The 22,676-nt window shown below is 49.3% G+C and overlaps 1 protein-coding gene across 3 annotated transcripts; it reads left to right on the top strand.

The window, feature by feature from the left end:
• Positions 1 to 887: 887 nt before the first annotated feature.
• On the top strand, positions 888 to 17,968 carry FDFT1 (farnesyl-diphosphate farnesyltransferase 1). Of its 3 annotated transcripts, XR_014523553.1 has the most exons (10): positions 971 to 1,127; positions 2,778 to 2,895; positions 5,456 to 5,553; positions 10,297 to 10,480; positions 11,908 to 12,036; positions 12,733 to 12,924; positions 14,083 to 14,259; positions 15,198 to 15,773; positions 16,123 to 16,901; positions 17,114 to 17,968. XR_014523553.1 is itself a non-coding variant. In XM_083494480.1 (9 exons), exons 2-9 carry the CDS (start codon positions 2,794 to 2,796, stop codon positions 17,451 to 17,453), a joined length of 1,257 nt encoding a protein of 418 aa, XP_083350606.1. In that variant the 5' UTR covers positions 888 to 1,127; positions 2,778 to 2,793; the 3' UTR covers positions 17,454 to 17,968. The 3 variants fall into 3 exon arrangements, 2 of the variants coding, with proteins under 2 accessions (XP_083350606.1, XP_083350605.1); XM_083494480.1 differs by lacking the exon at positions 16,123 to 16,901 and having other exon boundaries at positions 888 to 1,127; positions 15,198 to 15,350; positions 17,232 to 17,968; XM_083494479.1 differs by lacking the exons at positions 971 to 1,127; positions 2,778 to 2,895; positions 16,123 to 16,901 and having other exon boundaries at positions 5,115 to 5,553; positions 15,198 to 15,350; positions 17,232 to 17,968.
• Positions 17,969 to 22,676: the final 4,708 nt, after the last annotated feature.

Genomic DNA, 22,676 nt, shown 5'->3' with positions numbered 1-22,676 from the left:
CCAGGGAGTCTTCTCTTCTCATGAGGTGGCCAAAGTATTGGAGCCTCAGCTTCAGGATCCGTCCTTCCAGTGAGCAATCAGGGCTGATTTCCTTCAGAATGGAGAGATTTGATCTTCTTGCAGTCCATGGGACTCTCAAGAGTCTCCTCCAGCACCAGAATTCAAAAGCATCAATTCTTTGGCGATAGCCTTCTTTATGGTCCAGCTCTCACTTCCATACATCACTACGAGGAAAACCATAGCTTTAACTATACGGACGTTTGTTGGCAAGGTGATGTCTCTGCTTTTTAAGATGCTGTCTAGGTTTGTCATTGCTTTTCTCCCAAGAAGCAGGCGTCTTTTAATTTCGTGACTGCTGTCACCATCTGCAGTGATCATGGAGCCCAAGAAAGTAAAATCTCTCACTGCCTCCATTTCTTCCCCTTCTATTTGCCAGGAGGTGATGGGACCAATGGCCATGATCTTCGTAGCAGTAACTCAGTAGCAGTAGCGCAGCTTAATTATCAGGTACCCACGAGGCGAGATTTAGATTGCAAATAACAGATATTCCTGGCTGTTTGTGAACACACGTCACGTTTCCTATTGCACCATCGCCTCCAGGTATATTGCACCATTGCCTTTGTGTGCGTCTGTGTTCACCCTTCCCCGCCCCACAGCGATCCTGGGGGTCACACGCAACCTTTGCAAGGATGATGGAACGAGGAAGAAGCGGCGGCGCAAGAGCGAGCGGGCACGCGCGCGGCCCCTTTAAGAAACCCGGCTGCTTGCGAAGCCCCGCCCCGCCCCATCTTCACCCATGCCGCCTCCGAGCCAATCCGGAGGCGCCGAGCGGCCGTCACGCCAGCCCCCGCGACGGCCTCATTGGGCGACGCGGCCCTGGCGCCAGCGCCGCGCGGCCACCGGGCGGCCTATCGGCCCTCCGAGCCAGGTGCGGCGCCCGCTGATTGGCTGCTGCTAGGGGACGGCCGTTGAGGGCACAGGAGGGGAGGGGGGCGGAGGAGGGAGGATGGCGATGCGCTTTCTTCGGGGTTGTCCGGGCATCTCGGCAGAGGAGGCTGTACGGGCGGGGAGGGAGGAAGAGGAGCCGCCAGGGACTCATAGGGACTAGAAACCCTTCCAAGGAGACGGTAAGAGTGGGCAGGGGGGGTGCAAATGGGGCAAAATAAGACGTGGGGAGGAGGGAAACAGCGGGGTCACAGATAGGTAGGTAGGTAGGTATGGGGAGGGAAGACCTCATAGGGACTAGAAAGCCTCCCGAGGAGACGGTAAGGGTGGGCGGGGGGAGACAGGTGGGGCAAAATACGGCAAGGGGCGGGGCGGGGTCACAGGTAGGTAGGTACGTAGGTAGGTGGGGGGAGGGAGGGAAGACCTCATAGGGACTAAAAATCCTCTCAAGGAGATGGTAAGGGTGGGCGAAATAAGGCGGGGGGCGGAGTGGGGGGGCAGGAGGGAAACAGCGGGGTCGCAGGTAGTAGGTAGGTAAGTAAGTAGGTAGGGGGAGGGAAGCCCTCATAGGGACTAGAAACCCTCACAAGGAGACGGTAAGGGTGGGCAGGGGGTGCAGATGGGGCAAAATAAGGTGGGGGGAAGGAGGGAAACGGCAGGGTCACAGGTAGGTAGGTAGGTAGGTAAGTCGGTATGGGGAGGGAAGCCCTCATAGGGACTAGAAACCCTCACAAGGAGACGGTAAGGGTGGGCAGGGGGGTGCAGATGGGGCAAAATAAGGTGGGGGGAAGGAGGGAAACGGCAGGGCACAGGTAGGTAGGTAGGCAGGTAGGTATGGGGAAGGAAGACTTCATAGGGACTAGAAGCCCTCCCAAGGAGCCGGTAAGGGTGGGCAGGGGGAGACAGATGGGGCAAAATAAGGCAGGGGGCGGGGTGGAGGCAGGAGGGAAACGGCAGGGTCACAGGTAGGCAGGTAGATAGGTAGGCAGGTAGGTCGGCATGGGGAGGGAAGACCTCATAGGGACTAGAAACTCTCCCACGGAGACGGTAAGGGTGGGCGAAATAAGGTGGGGGGCAGGGTGGGGTGGGGCAGGAGGGAAACAGCGGGGTCGCAGGTAGGTAGGTGGGGGAAGGGGAGTGGGGAGACCTCATAGGGACTAGAAAGCCTCCAGGGAGGGTAAGGGTAGGGGGACAGAGAAGGAGTGAATTAAGCCAGGGGGACGGGGTGGGTGGGAAAGAGGAAAATTACAGGATCGCAGGGAGAGATGGGAAGGGAAGACGTAATAGGGATTAGAAACCTCCAAGGAGGGTAAAGATGGGGGGGGGTACAGAGCGGTGTCCTAGGTTGGTATATAGGTAGGTAGAGCAAGGGGAGGGAAAGATCTCATAGGGACTGGAAACCTCCAGGTAAGGTAAAGCAGGAATATAGAAGGTGCGAACTAAGGCAGGTGGGAAAGGGGAACACAGCAGGATCATAGGTAGGGAGGGAATGGGAATGGGAGGACATCAAATGAACTAGAAACCAGGGAGAGGGAGGCTAAGGGTGGGTTGGGATCTAGAAGGGGTGAATTAAGTCAGGAGACAGGTGGGTGAGAAGAAGAGTGGGTAAAAAGGAAAGTAAAAAGTGAGGGGAAGGCTAGAGTAGGGGAATGAAGCCAGGTGGAGGAGGAGGAGGAATAAGAAATTGGTAGTGGGAGAGGAAAGAAAAATTAAAAGAGAAAAGGAAATTGCTGATTCCACAGGGTGGAGAAAAAAAGAGGGATTTAGGGAGAAGGCTGGGCAGGGCAGGTCCTCATTAAATCTTATCGCTCTGGACACCCACAAATTGGCAGGTGAGACTGGAAGCTGATGGAGCTGTTCAAGAAATGGCTGGGCCACCCAGAAGAGCTCTACAACCTGGTGAGGTTTAAGATGGGAGGCTACAAGACGGTGATGCCCAAGATGGACCAGGTGAGTGAGCGACAGTGCACTGTGTTGAATGGGTGTGGAAAGAATGGGCTGTCTTGTTCCCTGGTTTTTAATTTGCTTGTTCCCTGGTTTTTAATTTTGCTGGCTAGGAAGGCCCTTAGCTCGGTGGTTACAGTGCCTGAAGTGTCCCAGGGTCGATGCTCACTGTCTCTTAAGCAGGACTGGAAATGTTCCCATCTGAAACTCTGGAGAGCACTGCCAGTCTCTGATGGTTCAGTACAGTGGTGCCTCGCAAGATGAAAATAATCCGTTCCTTGAGTCTCTTCATCTAGCGGTTTTTTCGTCTTGCGAAGCAACCCTATTAGCGGCTTAGCGGCTTAGCGCTATTAGCGGTTTAGGGGCTATTAAAGGCTTAGCGGCTAAAAGGCTATTAGTGGCTTAGAAAAAGGGGGGGGAGCGAAAAAAATCGCAAGACTCGCAAGACGTTTTCGTCTTGCGAAGCAAGCTCATAGGGAAATTCATCTTGCGAAGTGCATCGAAAAACGGAAAACCCTTTCGTCTAGCGGGTTTTTCGTCTTGTGAGGCATTCGTCTTGCGGGGCACCACTGTATCTTGTTGCTCCCAGCGGCCAAAGGACCTCATAGGGCCAAAAGACCTCATAGCGGCCAGACAGACACTTCCAGGAAGCCCACCATCAAGCCATTAAGGAAATTGCATTCCCACAATGTTTTCCCCGCCCTCCAGCAACTGGCATATTAAGTGATAGCCTGCCTCTGGACATGGAAGTTCTATTTAGCGGTGCTGCCAAAACATCGTTTGGGAAGGGCCTGTAACTCAGTGGCGAAAACATCTGCTTGGCATGCTTTTTTATTGGATTGGTTGTGACTCTCCTCGAAAAAGAGAAAAAGATGGAGATGAGGAGCTGTTGTATGGGGTGTATGTCTTATTCTCTTTTCCCGTTCTGTTTTTTCCTGCTTCATACTTCTATCTTGTCAAGGAAGTGAGAGAAGAAATCATGGTTTCAGAAGGGCGGGGGGGGGGGCTGGAGAGACTCTGAAATCTGTAAAGTATTTTCAGACATATTTAATACACATTTTTAGTCTATTAATTGCAGCCGTTTAGCCAGAGACAATGGATTCATACTGTTTCCAAACGTCCACAATCTAATGTCAGTCATGCAGGATTTGGAGCAGGTGAGGTAGGAACAAAGACAGACAAGAAATAATTGGAAAAAATATTAATTTATAGCAATCAAATAAAATGCTATATTGTGAAATTACAGTGCCAGACAGGTCTTAAATCGGACCATGACAAAGCACTCTTGCACCTTAATTATGAATTGCTACCTGTCAGATTTTATGAAAGGTATCAATTATATTTCTTTATTATGACTTTATATGTGCAGTCAACTTGCCTATCCTCTGGACAAATGGTTTTATTCCATTTTCTTCCTTCCTCTTCCTTTCTCTTCCTTAAAGCGAAAAGCCCTTTCCCTCCACCAAATATCTCCAGCAGGATCTCGGGCCAAATCGCACTATGCTGGAACTGCGGTTTTGGAGCGCTTGATGCAATTTTCTTCTTGCGTGTGGGGGGAGAAAATCGTTTGATATGTCTTTTTATGATTTTTTTATATTGAAAACTGCCCCCTGATCCTAAGAGGAAGGGCAGTATAGAAATTTAGCAAGTAACAGTCGAAATAATAAAAGCCGTGCCGTTCGGTTAAGCAGGAGTCTCCGTGCGCTCCAAGACGCGCAAACGGTAAAGCCAAGTGCTGTTTAGTGGTTAAGGCGTTGGACTCGGACCCCGGCCGCGTGAGATCCGCACGCACTCTCCCGCCACTCGGAGCCTGACCCACCTCGTAGGGTTGTTGGTTGCAAGGATAACGCCGGGAGCAGGAGAGGAACCTCCGGCTGTTGGGGAAAGGTGGGAGATTCGAACGCGGCGAGAAATGAGATGGCAATTTAAAAGCGCCTAGGATCGCGCGGTGGATCCCACTGCGCTTTCGTGGCATGGGGTGGGGGATCTCTTTCCCCTTGAATGAAGAGGGGAGAAAGAGGAAATGAAAAGCTGGAGTTTGTTTCGTCCAGGGCGCTTTTGCAAAGCGCCTGCAGGGAGCGCTCCGGGTTGGTTAAGTGGGCCAGGCGCGGCGCCCGGGGAGGGAAGGAGGCGGGCCGGCCTCGGCTGCCTTCCCTCCCCGCCGAGGGAAGGGGCGGTGGGTGTGTCCGCTTCCCCTCTGGCTGCGCGCGCCCCGGATCCTTTCCCCCGCGCCCATGGCACGGGGCCAGGCGGGGGCCGCGTTGCTGGCCCGCTGAGCCGGGCGCCCGGGCGCGCCCCTCGTTCCCTCTCCATGGCCAGCGGCCCCTCCAAAGCCGCAACCTCCCTTTTCAAGCGTACTTTGGCCCTTTCCCCGCCCCGTGCTGGAGGAGCAGTAGGAGGATCGGGGCCGGGCGGCGGCGGCTGCAGCAGCTGCTGCTGGGCCGGGGGCCGGGTGCGCTCGGCGTCCGGCCCGCACCGCCTCCAGCAGCCCCAGGCTCCGCCGCCGCTGGCTTCCCGTGGGACCCGTTTCCTGAGCGCGCCGCCGCCCTCTGTGCTCTTGTTGCAGGACTCGCTCAGCGACAGCCTCCGCCGCTGCTACCAGTACTTGAACCAGACCAGCCGGAGCTTCGCCGCCGTCATCCAAGCCCTCGACGGGGAGCTGCGGTGAGTTCCCCGGGCGGGTGCGGGGCGCAGGGAGCGAGGGGCGTGCAAGCTTGCACGGTGGCTAAGGATGGAAGGGGTTAACTGCGTTGGTCTGGCAAGGAAAGGGTTAACCGTGCGCGCGCACGGGTTTTGTTTTGGTTGCAAGTGGTTTTTTCCCCCCTCCCCCTGGGGGAGGAGTGAAATCCGAATCGAAGTCCTGTACCAGGCAGTGCGTTCCGAGTGATCGCCAAAAAAGAAGCTTTGCTCCTGTGCTCCGCTTGGCACCGCCTGCGGGCTGGAGCCTGGAAGTTGCAGCGCTGCAAAGCTTGGAATGGTTTTCCTTCAATCTGGCGACCTCTTGCTAGACTACAACTCCCATCAGCCCCCAGGTGCTGAACATGCTGGCTGGGGAGCTGAGAGAGTCCCAAACTCTTCCGGAGGCGCAAGGTTCAGAAAGGCTGTCGTGTAATACTGCACCCTCCAACATTTCTCTGATGAGCACAATTCAAAGTGTTGGTGCTGACCTTTAAAGCCCTAAACGGCCTCGGTCCAGTATACAGTGGTACCTCAGGTTACATACGCTTCAGGTTACAGACTCGGCTAACCCAGAAATAGTGCTTCAGGTTAAGAACTTTGCTTCAGGATGAGAACAGAAATCGTGCTCCAGCGGCATGGCAGCAGCAGGAGGCCCCATTAGTTAAAGTGGTGCTTCAGGTTAAGAACTGCTTCAGGTTAAGAACGGAATGAATTAAGTACTTAACCCAAGGTACCACTGTATACGAAGGAGCGTCTCTACCCCCATCATTCTGCCCAGACACTGAGGTCCAGCACCAAGGGCCTTCTGGCGGTTTCCTCACTGCGAGAAGCCAAGTTACAGGGAACCAGGCAGAGGGCCTTCTCAATAGTGGCATCCGCCCTGTGGAACAACTACCAGACTTTTAGAAGACATCTGAAGGCAGCCCTGTTTAGGGAAGCTTTTAAAGTTTGATGCATTACTGTATTTTAATATTTTGTTTGAAGCCGCCCAGATTATTATGATGATGTACCCCAGCCACTCTTGGCAGCTTCCAACATATATAAAAGCGTAATAAAGCCTTAAACTTCCCTATACAGTGCTGCCTTCAGATGGCTTAGGGGTTGGCTAACTCCATACCCTCTAACATTTCTCCAATGAAAATAGGGACATGCTAAGGAAAACGGGGACATTTTGGGATCAAATCAGAAACCCGGGACTGTTTGTGTAAATCCAGGGACCCTTGGAAATATATAGAACGGACAGAGGTTTTTATTTATTATTATTTATTAAATTTTTAAGTAGAGGTTTTGTCATTGCAGGGGGTTGGACTAGATCACCCTTAGGGGTTCCTTCCAGCTCTCTGGTTCTGTGTAAGGCAGCCTCTGCCTGATTGGGCTGTTTTCTCCGTTGACTGCCCAGGGCTGTCCGCTCTGACCGGCAATGGCTCTCCCCAGGAGATGGTGGGTGTTGCGCCTGGGTCCTTCTGCATGCCAAACAGCAGTGTCCTTAGCATGGAGGGAGGTCCCAGAGCATGCACTGTGCTTGCTGACCAGACAGCTCCTCCCACAAACAAGGTTTTGGGTTGGCCTGTGAAATCAAGAGAACATCGTGGTTTGGCAGCTTCCACCGACTTTAAAATATCCGAGGTCCATTTATTAGGAGGCTGTGAAAACACAATTCCAGGAAGGAATTGCATCTGGCTTAGCCTCCTGGTGCAATTCTCAAACTTCCAGCATCAACCTTTCTTAAGACCGTAAGAACAGCTTGCTCAATAAGCCAGCGGCTCACCTAGTCCAGCATTCTGCTTTCACAATTGCCTTTTGCTGGTGCAATGCCAGTCTCCTCTGGAGTAAGGATATGGGAGCCAGCAGCATGCAGTCTAGCCCCTACTGAAATCTAGATTGCTTTTTTGTTGCTGTAAATATTGAATTGATTCTGTTAAATCGTTGGCTTTGGACCTCTTGGAATTCCCTGACATGCTCTGCATTTTGTCTATTTGAATTCTGAACGTTTGCTGTTACTTGCTCTGGGCCTGTGTTTTTCGCAGTCTGCTCTGGCACAGCACACACCTGTTGCAAGTTCAAGATATTCTCTGAGCTGCCCTTTGCATCACCGCAAACGGGCCTCCTCCTCCGCCCTGTTTTATGGGTACACGTGGGTTTGCTCCAGAGCAATTAACTTTAATTCAGCCGCCTCAGAGAAAGAATGAAAGGCTAAGTGCAGACAATGACTCCGTTCCCTACACATAGCGGAGTGTGTGTGTCTGCGTGGGGGAGGTTTTCTGCAAATTGCTTCAGCCAGACTGCAGAGGGTGACCCAGTCTTGCTGCCCATTTAACGAGCTGGCGCAGTTAAATATATAAAAATGAAGTGTTTCATCCAGGAAAATGGGGCTGATCTGTAATCGTAATAGCAAAGAACTGGACTGAATTTTGGAAAGTTAAATAAGATAAAAATATATTGTCCAAAACCAGTTTGAAGTCCATATTGTGATATCAGTTATTGACCTGGCAATATACAGTGGTACCTTGGTACTTGAACGGCTTGCCTCCCGTACAAATCGACTCCCGAACGCTGCAAACCTGGAAGTAACTGTTCTGGTTTGCAAGTGTTTTTTGGAAACTGAACGTCCGACGCAGCTTTCATTTGAGGGCAGGAAGCTCCTGCAACCAATTGGAAGCCACACCTTTGTTTTCCAACGGTTTCCAGAGTCGAACGGACTCCCAGAACGGATTAAGCTCAAGAACCAAGGTACCACTGTATTGTGAATCAAGATGTGTGCGTGCAAAAATCACCATGTGGGAAAAACCATGAAGCTATCCAATGTTTCTCTCGGTTCCTGCAGCCTCTGTTAACTCTGCTGGCTCATATCTCTCAGGGGCAGCAAATCACAAGAGCAGGTCTTGGCAAAAGTCACAATACAGGAAAAACCGTGAAGCTAGCCAATGCCTCTACATAGCTACATCCTTATTTCAGACATGGTGATATATCGGTATATTATGATGTTTAGCTGGTTATAGATTATGATATTGAAACCCAGATATCAGCCATTCCTGTGCGCTGCCTCCACAGTCAGAGGCTGTCTGCTGCAGAATTCCAGTTGTGGAAACTGCAAATGGGTGGCATGGGTGGGCCTAGGACCCACATACCTATGGGACATACCTACCTGGTATGCCCCGCGGAGGACCTCAAGGTCCACAAATGACAATATTTTGGAGGTCCCAAGTCACAAGATGGTTAGATTGGTCTCAACTAGGGCCAGGGCCTTTTCAGTACTGGCCCTGACTTGGTGGGACGGTCTGTCACAAGAGACTAGGGCCCTGCGGGACTTGACATCTTTCCGCAGGGCCTGCAAGACAGAGCTGTTCCGCCTGGCCTTTGGTTTGGACTCACTCTGACCCTTATGTTTCCCTCCCCTTATGGTTTTGATCTATGGGCTACTTTTAAAATGAGGCTGCATTTTAATTTGCATTTTAACCTGTATTTTAAATTGGTCCCCCCCCCCATTATGTTTTTACTGTAATTTTTACTGTTGTTAGCCGCCCTGAGCCCGGCTTTGGCCGGGGAGGGCGGGGTATAAAAATTATTATTATTATTATTAGTATGCTGCAGCCATGATGGCCTCTTGGCTTTCCCGTAGGGGACAGGATGCCCAGACTAGATGGGCCCCTGGGCTGATGCAGCTCTCCTTAGGTTCTGCAAGGTTGGTGCTGGCACTCTTGAGTTGCACCGGGAGGCTAATCTGGAGCCAATACTCGGTTCCTTTATTTGCAGCTGTGTGCTGCAATCCCTCCTAATAGAAACGAATGATCCACAGAGCTTTCACGCTGGCTGAAGTTGCCAAACACAATGTTCTCTCTCTCTCCTCCTTGCATTCCCATAATTTCATAGGCCAATCTAAGGCCTGGTTTGTGGGGAGTAACCTCTTGGTAGCACATGATTTGGGGAGAAGGGACCTCGCTCTGTGGTCCAGGCACCTGCTTTGTGTGCAGAAGAAGCCAGGTTCCATCCCCAGCATCTCCAGGTAGAAAGGGCCAGGTGGCAGGAGAGAGCTGCTGCCGGTCAGAGTAGAGTATTCTGTGTTGTGGGTGGATAGATGGCTACCAAACAGTCTCAGGTAAAGGTAAAGGGACCCCTGACCATTAGGTCCAGTCGTGGCCGACTCTGGGATTGTGGTGCTCATCTCGCTTTATTGGCCGAGGGAGCCGGCGTGTCATGTGGCCAGCATGACTAAGCTGCTTCTGGCGAACCAGAGCAGCGCATGGAAATGCCGTTTACCTTCCCGCTGGAGCGGTACCTATTTATCTACTTGCACTTGGACGTGCTTTCGAACTGCTAGGTTGGCAGTGGGGATTCAAACCGCCGACCTTCTGATCGGCAAGTCCTAGGCTCTGTGGTTTAACCCACAGCACCACCCGCGTCCCTAAAACAGTCTCAGAGGCAGCCCTAAATAATATCCTGTCTCTTTAGGGCCTATGGAGACATAGGAAGCTGCCCTTTACTGAGTCAGACCATCGTTCCATCCAACTCAGTTCTGCCCACACTGACTGCCAGCAGGGGGTTGGACTAGATGACCCTTAGGGTCACTTCCAATTTTATAATTCTATTAGCTCTCAAGCAGGACTTTCCCAGACTTTTCTGGAGATGCCAGGGTTCGAACGTGGGAAGCCAGCTGCTTGCAAGGTGGGTGTTCCACCCCCTGTGCTAGGAGAGTCCTTCAGCTCAGACCTCTTTCCTCCTCGTCCTCAGCCATGCCGTGTGCATCTTCTACCTGGTGCTCCGAGCCCTGGACACGATCGAGGACGACATGACGATCAACCTGGAAACCAAGGTCCCCATGCTCCACAACTTCCACTCCTACCTGTATCAGCCGGACTGGAAATACATGGACAGTAATGAGAAGGACAAGCAAGTTTTGGAAGACTTCCCGACGGTGAGCAATTTGGCCAGTCAGTCCTTCGTTTGTGCGGTCATTTTAAGTTGGCTGTGCAAATCCTGACATTGTCAGTTTGCTATAGCTCTTGGTATCTGCAAATTGGGTGCTTGCTGGCAGCAGATAGGAAGTTGGTTTTATGGTGGTCTCTTTCTGAGCCATCTCTTCTCAAGGAGGTTTAGCAGCACTTTTTTTTGGGGGGGGGAGAAAAACAACAGTGTGGCCCCCAAAGTCAGTTAAGTGCCTCCAAGGATGCTTCAGTCTTCAAGAGATAAACACAGATCTTAGACTGGTCTAACTACTGCACGTTCTGGGAAGTTGCTCGCCTGATCGCTAAGTATTTGGATGCCTCTTGAGATATAACTAAATTTCCTGAGAATGAAGAGCAGGTTTCCGTCTGTGTTTGGATGCAGTTGGGTGCCATTTTGAGATGTGCAAATTTTGTTCTGTTTTGTTTTTTTTAAATCATTTTTATTTGATTTTACAATACAAAATTATTTTAAATATTCAAAAACATAACCATATACAGAGATTCCCCGGAATCTCAGGACTTCCCCCTCCCCCCTCCCTGGAGTCCCATTCTAATCAATTAAAACTGCATCTTCTTCCATACTCTATTATATCAGTCCATATTTTCCATGGTGATTGTTGCACTACAAGTGAAATCAAAATCCTTCCAGTGTTTCCATCTGCTTACAGTATCTTTTTAAATAGCTTATAAATTTCCCCCATTCTTTTGTAAAGTTTTTATCTTCTTGATTCCAGAGTTTTCCGGTCAACTTTGCCATTTCGGCATAGTCCATCCGCTTGGTTTGCTATTCTTCTAGTTGGGTCCCATCAAGATGGCGAGCTGGATCTTTCACAACTGACCTGATTTTAACCACTGGTTTCAAAACCACACTGACATTTTGGGTTTCTTAGAATTTGTGAGCAATGTCAGAGGCAAAGCTGCTGGTTCCCTATTAGTGCGAAGGCAAGATTCGACAATTGGTGTCTTGGGAAAGTTATGACATCAAATGCATCCTTAAAGTTGCGGCTGGACAATAATCTGCTCCTGAACCAAGTGGTGAGGGAGACTGTGGCCCTCTAGATATTACAGACTCCAGTTCCCATCAGTCCTAGTGAGTGATGAGAGATGATGGGAGTTGTAGTCCAATACTGTAGGTTCTCCACCCCTGCCTTCAAGTTGCTATAATTCCTGGGCTCTTTGTCTGCAATCCCATAACCGCTTTCCCGGGAGCAAGCTCCACTGAACTGGGTGGGACTTGACTTCTGAGTAGACCTGTGCCTACTATCAAATGGGTTACACTTTGGCCCTAGAAAGAGGTGTATAGGTCCGTTTCCCTTAAATGCAGAAACTTCATCCTTACCCTTGTTTTGAACTGGCTCATTTCGTTTCCTCCTGTCACTTGTGGTTATCGCCTTAGATCTCCTTGGAGTTCCGCAACCTGGCAAAGATATACCGAGATGTGATTGCTGACATCTGCCACAAGATGGGTCTGGGGATGGCTGAGTTTTTGGAGAAGAAGGTGGATTCTGAGAAGGAGTGGGACCAGGTGAGTAGACTTGGGAAGGGGTCCCCAGGGAATCTACTTGGGGCTGAAACCTGTGTGTTCAGGAAATGTGCCGAAATGGATCCAACTTTCAGTGTGGGATGTCCTTCATAGGTTTAGCAGTTGGCGGGCAAAATTGTGCGCCCCTTGCTCCTCGGGGTGTTTCTTATTCTTTATTGCGTTGTCCTGTTCCAATTGCTGCTTGCGGTTCCCTCATTGCGAGAAGTGAGGTTACAGGGAACCAGGCAGAGGGCCTTCTCGGTGGTGGCGCCCGCACTGTGGAACGCCCTCCCATCGGATGTCAAGGAAATATGCAGCTATCCTATTTTTAAAAGACACCTGAAGTCAGTCGCACAATCACACAAGTAGCTGAACTGCGTTCCACACAGTCGCAAAAACAAATGAACTGAAAAGGCCTCAAAAACAAAAACGCAAAATAAATAGCAAAAGCAAAACAATAAGAAATTCTTTTGAGATTTACGCCGTAATGCTTTTTTCCATTGATGTGGAAAACTGGCAGTCATGTTTGTGCTTATGCAAACCCTCCCTTACCGTGTGCCAGACAAAGGAGGGAGATGGAAAGCCTCAAGTGCTGCAGCTCTTTTAATAAGTAGATTAAACAAAACAAAAACAAAAACACCATGCTATAGCTAGGATTGATTGATTGATTGATTGATTGATTGAAAAACCTCTCTCTAGTATTGCCATTACGTCGCTGGCCTGGTGGGCATTGGCCTGTCCCAGCTCTTTTCTGCGTCGAAGCTGGAAGACCCCATCGTTGGGCAGGACACGGAGCTGGCCAACTCCCTGGGGGTTTTCCTGCAGAAAGTCAACATCATCCGGGACTACTTGGAGGATGAGCTCGAAGGCCGGGAGTTTTGGCCCAAAGAGGTAAAGCAAGGGGCGACAAGAGAGAAGAGAGGGAAAGCTGCGACATTTGGTCCAGGGGATGGAGACCACCTGTTTTGATGGAACACGAGAAATGGGCCTTTTCCGCGGTGGCTCCCCACTTGTGGAGAGACTCGTCTGGCATATCTTTAGATGCCAGGCAAAAACATTCCTCTTCTCCCAGGCCTTTGCCTAATTAAACAACCTATGGCCTTTTAAACTATTATGTGTGTGGCAGGGTATTGTCTTTATTTGATGATGATGATGATGATGATGATATATAATTTATTTATACCCTGCCCATCTGGCTGGGTTTCCCCAGCCACTCTGGGTGGTTCCCAACAGAACACCAATATCAGTAATAAAAAAGCAACAACATCAAATATTAAAAACTTCCCTAAAAAAGGGCTATGATACTATGGTATATATTTTGTGGTTTTTATAAAATAATAAATAATAATTATAATAATTTCATACCCCACCCATCTGGCTGGGTTTTCCCAGCCACTCTAGGCAGTTTAAAACATATCTAAAAATAATAATAATAAATCAGTCATTAAAAACTTCCCTAAGCAGGGCTGTCTTTGGGTGACGGGCAGTACAGAAATTTAATAAGTAAATAAAAGTAATAAATATATATACAATAAGCCTCCTCCCCACGAGGAACTAGATATGTAGGCTGTTGCTGGGTATTTTGATCTGCTTCTAGTTTATTGCCAAATTTATTTAATTCCCCACCACCTGCAACGTTTAAAATAGTTTCTTTCGGCTAGATTTTTTGTTTGTTTTGTTTTTACCAATAATTGTATTGCTTTGTTCTCTTTGTAAACCCCTTTGAGGTTTGCTTTTTAAAAACAAAACAAAGAAAGTGGTGTGTGGATTTTACGAAATAAATATATAATAAATGGGGACAAAATGTATCGAGTTGGATAAAAACCAATCATTTAACAAAACTGGAATAAAATGAAAGTTGCAAACGAACAGACAGACACCACACAAGCTTAAATACGTAAGCAAAGAACTAGTGGGAAGAGGAAATTCTCAGGGCAGGGCTGCATAGCCACTCTCAGTTCACATCCTGCATCAACGGGGGTCAGACTAGATGACCGTTGGGGATCCCTTCCAGTTGTATGACTCTGATAGCTTCTCGGTGTCTCCCAGGTTTGGAGCAAGTACGCGAAGAAGCTGTCTGACCTGACCAAGCCGGAGAACATCGACAAGGCCGTTCAGTGCATGAATGAGCTCATCACCAACGCCTTGCACCACGTCCCTGACGTCTTGACGTATTTGTCCCGCCTGAAGAACCAGAGCGTCTTCAACTTCTGCGCTATTCCGCAGGTGGGTAGGGGCGCGTGGCTTGCAAAGCTGTCTTTGGAGGTGCTCTTCTGTTTCCCTTCATCTCCTGTTAACAGGGCTGGATTCAGGTTTGATGAGGCCCTAAGCTACTGAAGGTAATGGGGCCCTTTATATATCCACCCGTCCTTTGTCAACAATAAATTGCCGCTGTTTTTTGTGTTGAATATATGCTATATGTCAAAACAAAACCAAAAAAAATTCCTTCCAGTAGCACGTTGGAGACCAACTAAGTTTTTATTGCTCCTGCCAACCTAGCAGTTTGAAAGCATATCAAAGTGCAAGTAGATAAATAGGTACCGCTCTGGCGGGAAGGTAAACGGCGTTTCCGTGCACTGCTCTGGTTCACCAGAAGTTAATACCAATAAAAACTTAGTTGGTCTCTAAGTTGCTACTGGAAGGATTTTTTTTAAAAAATTTTTTGACTAGGGCAGACCAACACGGCTACCCACCTGTAATATGCTATATGATAATTTATGGACCTAATAGGTATCTAAAGCCATTTGCACATGTTGCCGTGCAACCAGTCCATGCGGAATGTAGGCACCCTATACAGTGGAACCTCGGGTTGTGAACGTGATCTGTGCGGGGGGCACATTCACAACCTGCAGTGTTCACAACCCACAGTGCCGTGTCTGCGCACTCGTGGGTTACGATTCGGCGCTTCTGCACATGTGCAAACCACTGAAACCTGGAAGTAACCCGTTCTGGTACTTCTGGGTTTGGCGCGGTGCGCAACCCGAAAACGTGTAACCTGAAGCGTCTGTAACCCGAGGTACCACTTTATATAGAAAGGAGCAAACCAGTGATATTTTTGGGAGCAGGCAAGAGAACATGTATCTAATGACCTTTGATAGCCCAGAATGAAGCAGGGTTGTTTTGGTGACTTCTCTTCTTCTCCCCCCTCCACTCCTGGTCCCCAGGTGATGGCCATCGCCACGTTGGCTGCCTGCTACAACAACCAGCAAGTCTTCCGGGGAGTGGTGAAGATTCGGAAGGGACAAGCTGTCACTCTGATGATGGACGCAACAAACATGCAGGCTGTTAAAGCCATCATGTACCAGTATGTGGAAGAGGTGAGTTCATGATCGCCGTAGGTTTTATTTCTGTGCCTCTTTTCCATGGTAGAACCATACTCAAAAGCGTCTTACGCCAACATACAGAATAAAATACAGCAACATTTCAAGGTAAGTTACAAAACCGAACCCAACGTAAATGAACATCAACAGGGCAAACAAAGTCTTCTAAAAGTTGCATAGTGTGGTTAAAAACTTGAGATTGGCAAACCTCAGTTGACCTACTGGTGGGGCTGGAAATTAAGGGCAGACTAATTTGGGGGCTGCCTGCTGTGGCGTTTGCCTCCTAGGTGGGTCATAAGGAGAGGGTTAAAATGAGTGTGATGTGATAGGCCAGTGGAAACTGATAGGAGGAGTTAGAGTGAGAGTGGGTGTTGTGTGGAAGTTAGTTGAGAGTTGAAAAAGGAAGAGGGAGGATATACAGTGGTGCCTCGCAAGACGAAAAGAATCCGTTCCGTGATTCTCTTCGTCTAGCGGTTTTTTCGTCTTGTGAAGCAAGCCCATTGACGGATTAGAGGATTAGCGCTATTAGCGGCTTTTAGTGGCTTTTAGTGGCTTATCAGCTTATCGGATCAGCTGATAAGCGGCTTAGCTGCTTAGAAAAAGGGGGGGGGAGGGAAAAAACCCCCGCAGGAACTCGCAAGATATTTTCGTCTTGCGAAGCAAGCTCATAGGAGATTCGTTTTGCGAAGCACCTCCAAAACGGAAAACTCTTTCGTCTAGCGAGTTTTCTGTCTTGCGAGGCATTCGTCTTGCGGGGCACCACTGTAAGTCTGTGGGTTGGTCGAGTTGTGTGGTGAAAGAATGAGAGGAAGTGTTAGGTGGAGTCAGATAGTTAGTTGGGATAATCAGTTTGAAGTTGTTAGGAACGAATAGGACAGTTAAGGAACTAAGATTAAGAAACTGCCAAGAAAAACTAACTGAAACCATAAGCTTGTTCATGCCTATAAAATAAACTTGATTATTTGTTAATGATACCAAATACCAAATACCAACCAATGTACCCGTGAGGAGAAACGGGTTGGTGGCAGCGAAGAAAGCAAACACAGTGGTGGCACAGGGTCAGTAGACCGTCAAATGTCCAGGGGCCCTGTGTGATCGCCACACCTGCTTTATTTGTTTTGAGGTGAATTTGCTACTAGTTTGTTACTGTAATAAGACAAGGCTACTTTGCTTCTGGGACGCGGGTGGCGCTGTGGTCTAAACCACAGAGCCTAGGACTTGCTGATCAGAAGGTCAGTGGTTCGATTCCCTACGAAGGGGTGAGCTCCCGTTGCTCGGTCCCCGCTCCTGCCAACCTAGCAGTTCGAAAGCACGTCAAAGTGCAAGTAGATAAATAGGTACCACTCTGGTGGGAAGGTAAATGATGTTTCCTTGTGCTGCTCTGGTTCGCCAGAAGCGGCTTAGTCATGCTGGCCACATGACCCGGAAGCTGTACGCCGGCTCCCTCAGCCAATAAAGCGAGATGAGCGTCGCAATCCCAGAGTCGTTTGTGACTGGACCTAATGGTCAGGGGTCCCTTTACCTTTTTACTTTGCTTCAGGCGGCACTGTGCTCTAAACCAGAGAGCCTAGGGCTTGCCGATCAGAAGGTTGGTGGTTCGATTCCCCATGAAGGGGTGAGCTCCCGTTGCTCGGTCCCTGCTCCTGCCAACCTAGCAGTTCGAAAGCACGTCAAAATGCATGTAGATAATTAGGTACCACTCCGGCGGGGAGGTAAACGGTGTTTCCGTGCACTGCTCTGGTTCGCCAGAAGCAGCTTAGTCATGCTGGCCACATGACCACATGGCTTCTGGTGTGTTGCTGTTATTAAACAATAAATAACAGCAGAGCTGTTTGGACGAATGCTGCCTTAGTGAAAGCTGGTTCTTCTCTCCTGCAGATCCATCAGAAGATCCCAAGTACAGATCCTTCCTCTAGCAAGATACAGCAGATCATTGCCTCTGTCCGATCCGTTAGCCTACCCAGCGGCGCCCTGGTCTCCCGGACCCATTACTCTCCCATCTACCTGTCCTGCGTGATGCTCTTAGCTGCGTTGAGCTGGCAGTACCTGAGCACCGTGTCGAAAGCCGCGGAGGAATACGTCCATACAGGCGAGAACTGAGAGCAGATTTCCCAGGATGCCACGCCCTTCGCTGCGGGATGGAATATGCTGCTGTTATTATTTCCTTGCCCCTTGGGAATGGGAGAACTCATAGATGCCCCAGGACTGTTGGAGAAGGGCTTGGAACCTTGCAAGCTAAAGTTGGAGCCAGAAGATTTCACCTAGAAAGCAATTACTTGCTAGCTTTGAAGCGTCTAACAAATTGCAGTTTCCAGACCTCTAATTTTTTCCTTCCTCTTTTGGAGGAACTGGTTACAGGCAAGTCTGTCATTGGAGTCTGTCTTAATATATTTTTCCTTCCATTTTTTTCCTGCAGACCCATTTGGATCTGCGTCTTTTTGTGTGTTTTTGACATAGAGTGTTTTTTAACTAGAGTGTTTGAAGGTGCCTCTTTGTCGCTTGTGAATTTTGACAGTAAAAAGGGAAAGAAAAAAATTACTGCGATGAAGCCTCCTGCTCTCTTTTTCTTCTGTTTTTATTCAAGTTTTTAAAATTCAGCAACCAAAGCAACACAAGAGTCCATGATGTGGTTATCTTGAGTCGGGCTTATTTAGAAATCACAGCAAGTTCTAATATTTACCAAGGATTTACCCCGGCTCGTTTTAGAACAGGCCTTCTCTGCAGTGACTCCCCGTCTATGGAATGCACTCCCCAGGGAAGTTCGTCTGGCGCCTTAATTGTACACCTTTAGGTGCCAGGCAAAAATGTTCCTTTTTAAGCAGGCCTTCGGTTGATCTTACTGACATCCAACAGCCTTTTAGAATGTGGTTCTTTTCTGGAAGGGTGTTATTGGGTTATTGTTTTTGGTTTGATTTTATATGTTGTGGTCTTGCTTGTGAACCGCCCTGAGACCTCTGGGTTTAGGGCGGTGTATCAATTGAATTAATAATAATAACAATAATAATAATAATAAGCAGCAGCAGCAGCAGACCTTTGACACGTTTCTCCCACCACAGGCCCCTCTGGCAAACCTTAAAGGTTACCGTATTTTTCGCCCCATAAGACGCACTTTTTCCCCTCCAAAAATGAAGGGGAAATCGGGGTGCGTCTTATGGGGCGAATGCCTGCAAGCCTCGCGCGCCCGGCAGGAGGTCCCACCGGGTGCGCGAGGCTTGGGGCGGCAGCCTGTCGCCCGAAGCACGGGGAGCCCTCTGGAGGGCTCCCCCTGCTTCGGGCGAGTGTCTGCAAGTCTCGCGCACCCGGCGGGACCTCCTGCCGGGTGCGGGAGGCTTGGGGCGGCAGCGGACTGCTTGCGCGCACCTAGAAGCTTGGGGCGGGCTGAGCTCAGCTTGCCCCAAGCTTCTAGGTGCGCGCAAGCAGTCCGCTGCCGCCCCAAGCCTTGCGCACCCAGCGGGACCTCCTGCCGGGTGCGGGAGGCTTGGGGCGGCAGCGGACTGCTTGCCGGCACGCAGAAGCTTGGGGCGCGCTGACCTCAGCTTGCCCCAAGCTTCTGGATTAGCGCAGCGCACCTGGGGGGGGGAAATAAATTTTTTTCCCTTTATTTCCCCCCCTAAAATCTAGGTGCGTCTTATGGGCCGGTGCGTCTTATGGGGCGAAAAATACGGTAGATTTCTATATTGTAAAGCTAAGCTAAGGAATTTTGTGGTAGTAACAAAACACACATTGTGGGTGGCATCCTTGTTTTCACAGAGGGATTCTGTTTTTACGGGATTCTTTGATGTGGAACGTGGATTGCAAAATGCACACAACTGACAGGCAATTTCTTTGCTTCTGGTTGGTGCAAAAGCCTATGAGTTTGAACAGGCATCCCCAAACTTGGCCCTCCAGCTGTTTCTGGACTACAACTCCCATCATCCCTAGCTAACAGGACCAGTGGTCAGGAATGATAGGAAATGTAGTCCCAAAACATCTGGAGGGCCGAGTTTGGGGATGCCCAAGTTTGAGGGTCAGCATTTGAGAAGCAGGCTCACTCGCTTTCAATCCTGTGACTGGCTTTGTTCTAAGATGCTCGAGGTTCCCAGGCGTTGTTGGACTACAACTCCCATGATCCATAGCCAGCAGAGGCAGCAGTCGTGGATGATGGGAGCGGTAGTCCAACAACATCTGAGAGACCAAGTTAGAGAATGCTTTAGACCAGTCTTTCTCAATCTCCCTTATTTGGAGAAGAACATCTATTGTGTGTGTTCTCAAAAAGGTCTGAGGCCAGGCTGCTGAGATGGGCCCTTTAATAAAAATAACTTGGGGACAATCAGTAGAATGCATCATCGTTCCTAGGCAAGGGGCTGTTTTTATGTTCAGTAAAGGTAAAGGGACCCCTGACCGTTAGGTCCACTCGTGGCCTACTCTGGGGTTGCGGCGCTCATTTCGCTTTATTGGCCGAGGGAGCCGGTGTACGGCTTCCGGGTCATGTGGCCAGCATGACTAAGCCGCTTCTGGCAAACCACAGCAGCGCACGGAAATGCCATTTACCTTCCGGCCGGAGTGGTACCTATTTATCTACTTGCACTTTGACATGCTTTCGAACTGCTAGGGGGGGCAGGAGCAGGGACCAAGCAACGCCCGCCGACCTTCTGATCGGCAAGTCCTAGGCTCTGTGGTTTAACCCACAGCACCACCCCCGCCCCTTTCTGTTCAGTACATCTGGTCAAAACAGCCTCAATTTATTTTATTTTTTTAAAAAAGCAGCAGAGAGTATAGATAGTCTTGGCTATTCCACAACCACAGTTTGAGCACTTCTGCTTTGCATCTTCACTTCCTGGCCCATTTCCTCTAGAGCAGCCTTCCCTAGCCTGGTCCGTGCCAGATGTTTCGGATTGCAGCTGCCCTGGCTGGCGCTCATGATGTTGCAGTTCACAACATCTGGGACGCATCGGGCTAGGAAAGGCTGTTCCAGAGTAGACCTGGCAAACCTGTGGCCTAGCTGCAGACTCCCAGCTCCTATCTGCCCCTGCCAACATGGCCACTTGAGGCTTGTAAGCCAGCAGCCTTGGCCAGTCCCAGGTGTCCCAGGCCTACTCTAGAGGAAGCCCTCTTTCAGTACTCTGAACCATATCTATCCTGGCTCTGATCCATTTTATGCTTAATGGCGGTGTTTGTGTGCATGTGTTTTGCATTGGCAGGGGGAGGGGGGACCCACTGGAGCAACTTTCCAAAAGAAAAATTCAGTTTGTCAAACTCCCTTGGCTGCTTTTCGAGACCTTAAGTTTCTGCAAAATGTGGATCCCCTTGATCTTTGGTTTTTGACAAAACTTGGGACGGCTGCAGCTTCGCTTGAGAGAGCTCTGATTAGTTTGCCAAATATTCTATATTCTGGAATAGTGTAGAACTCAAGCATTTCATAAGGGGAAAAAAAGGTTGCTGTGTTACATAGATCTTGCAAGAACCGGTCACTTGATGACATCAGGGGGGGCGGTTGCCCTTTGAACTTCTTGCAGCTCAGGCCTTGAATTATATCTCCCAGGAAGGGCAGGGGCAGGCCAAGAAATTTAACCTTCGGAGTAAAGAGTTTGTTGACTGTCTTGTCTGCGTGAAGACTGCTGAATCAGGCAAACACTGAACTTTTCCAACAGGGCACCTCCATTTGTATCATATCCAAGCTAAGCTGCACCTGCAACAAAATGTTGCAGTGCTGGGGAGATGCTGTTCACACTCACCCATCTAGTAATCCCACAGGTGGTATAGATCTTTGCTAAAAACAAAAAAACCCCACCTATTTCCAGCTTCCTAACCCTACCTCTTAAGCAGTGATAAAGCATCTACTTCACGTAGAAAGCCCGTGTGTGCAACACTTCGCCAGATGGACCAAATTGCTCTCACTGTACATAAAAGCAAATTCCCATGTTTGCCCCACAAGCCTCCTATGGGCTCCTCTCTTGGGCATGAGTTGTGGTTGTGTTAGCATCCACAACACAGAGACTAAAAAAGGGGAAATGACAGCTTGTCTTTAAAGAGGAGAGAGACTGCTTTGCTTTGTGCATTTGAAGCACGCAGCAAGGAGCCACAATGATTACTAAAAGACCTTTGGTGGAAGACCAACCTTCCTGTGGCAGGGGCTTTGGACTATTTGACCTAGTGTTGAGAGTGTTTGTGTCTTTGTGTCTGTTGGGCTGCATGGTGCCAGAGAGCCTTCTAATTCCTGGATCCAGCAAGAGTTAAAATAATAGATGATTTCCACCCACCCCTTCTCCCCAAACCTTATACTGTATAAGGTAAAGATAAAGAACCCCTGGACGGTTATATGGGGTTGCAGCGCTCGTCTCGCTTTCAGGCCGAGGGAGCCAGCATTTGTCCACAGCTAGTTCTTTGGGTTATGTGGCCAGCAGGACTAAACCACTACTGGTGCAACGGGACACCATGATGGAAGCCAGAGCACACGGAAACGTCGTTTACCTTCCTACCACAGTGGTACCTATTCATCTACTTGCACTGGTGTGCTTTCGAACTGCTAGATTGGCAGGAGCTGGGACAGAGCAAAGGGACCTCACTCCGTCAGGGGGATTTGAACTGCCGACCTTCTGATCTGCAATCCCAAGAGGCTCAGTGGTTTATACCACAGCGCCACCCGCGTCCCTGTATATGACATCAAAAGCCTCACATCAAATATAACTGATCTGTAGACTTTGCAATCTGAAAATAGACACAATCGTGTTCTTTTGTAACCCCAGAAAATATTTAATAAAAAATAATTTAAAAAGCAACCCCATTGCTGAATTAGCAAGGCAAGGACTATTATTTATGACCTCTAAGTATGGATTATTCGAACGAGAAAGGAAGTTACCTATGTCAAATGTGAATAAACAATATACTGCATCCTAAAGATGCCAGTCTGCGGTCCCTCCTTCCCAGGAAGCAAAACCCTCTGTAAACACCTGGAACCCTGGAATCTTGCACTGATCAAAGATTGTGGTGCTGCATAATACAGCATAAAGGCTGAAGTGGTCATTGCTTAATGAGCATAGTTGGAAAGGAATAAACAGATTGTGGTTCAGAAACAGAAGTCAAAACCTAAAAGCAGCCAGGAGATTGAGTCTCTTCACTGCAATTGCCAATAGACCTACACAAGAGGAAGAACTTTCAGACAGAGCGGAAGTTGGGTGGCCATCTGTCAGGGATGCTTTAGCAGAAATTCCTGCATTGCAGGGGGTTGGACTAGATGACCCTCAGGCCCCCTTCCTACTAAGATTCTATGACTCTGATCAGATTGCTTGGCCTTTGATGAATTTGGGGCCCCTCTAAGATGTATTGGATGCGGGTGGCGCTGTG

The sequence above is a fragment of the Podarcis liolepis genome (genome assembly GCF_965112155.1).
Source record: "Podarcis liolepis genome assembly, chromosome: 3".
Taxonomy (NCBI): domain Eukaryota; kingdom Metazoa; phylum Chordata; class Lepidosauria; order Squamata; family Lacertidae; genus Podarcis; species Podarcis liolepis.
Note: the sequence above shows the minus strand (reverse complement) of the source record. Positions and strands in the feature narration are given on the sequence as shown.

Excerpts from the sequence above, each read along its gene's own strand:
- FDFT1 (XM_083494479.1), top strand. The coding sequence starts at position 5,201 with ATGGCCAGCGGCCCCTCCAAAGCCGCAACCTCCCTTTTCAAGCGTACT. Across the intron at positions 5,554-10,296 it reads GCCCTCGACGGGGAGCTGCG|CCATGCCGTGTGCATCTTCT; the intron begins GTGAGTTCCCCG and ends CCTCGTCCTCAG. Across the intron at positions 12,037-12,732 it reads CTGAGAAGGAGTGGGACCAG|TATTGCCATTACGTCGCTGG; the intron begins GTGAGTAGACTT and ends ACCTCTCTCTAG.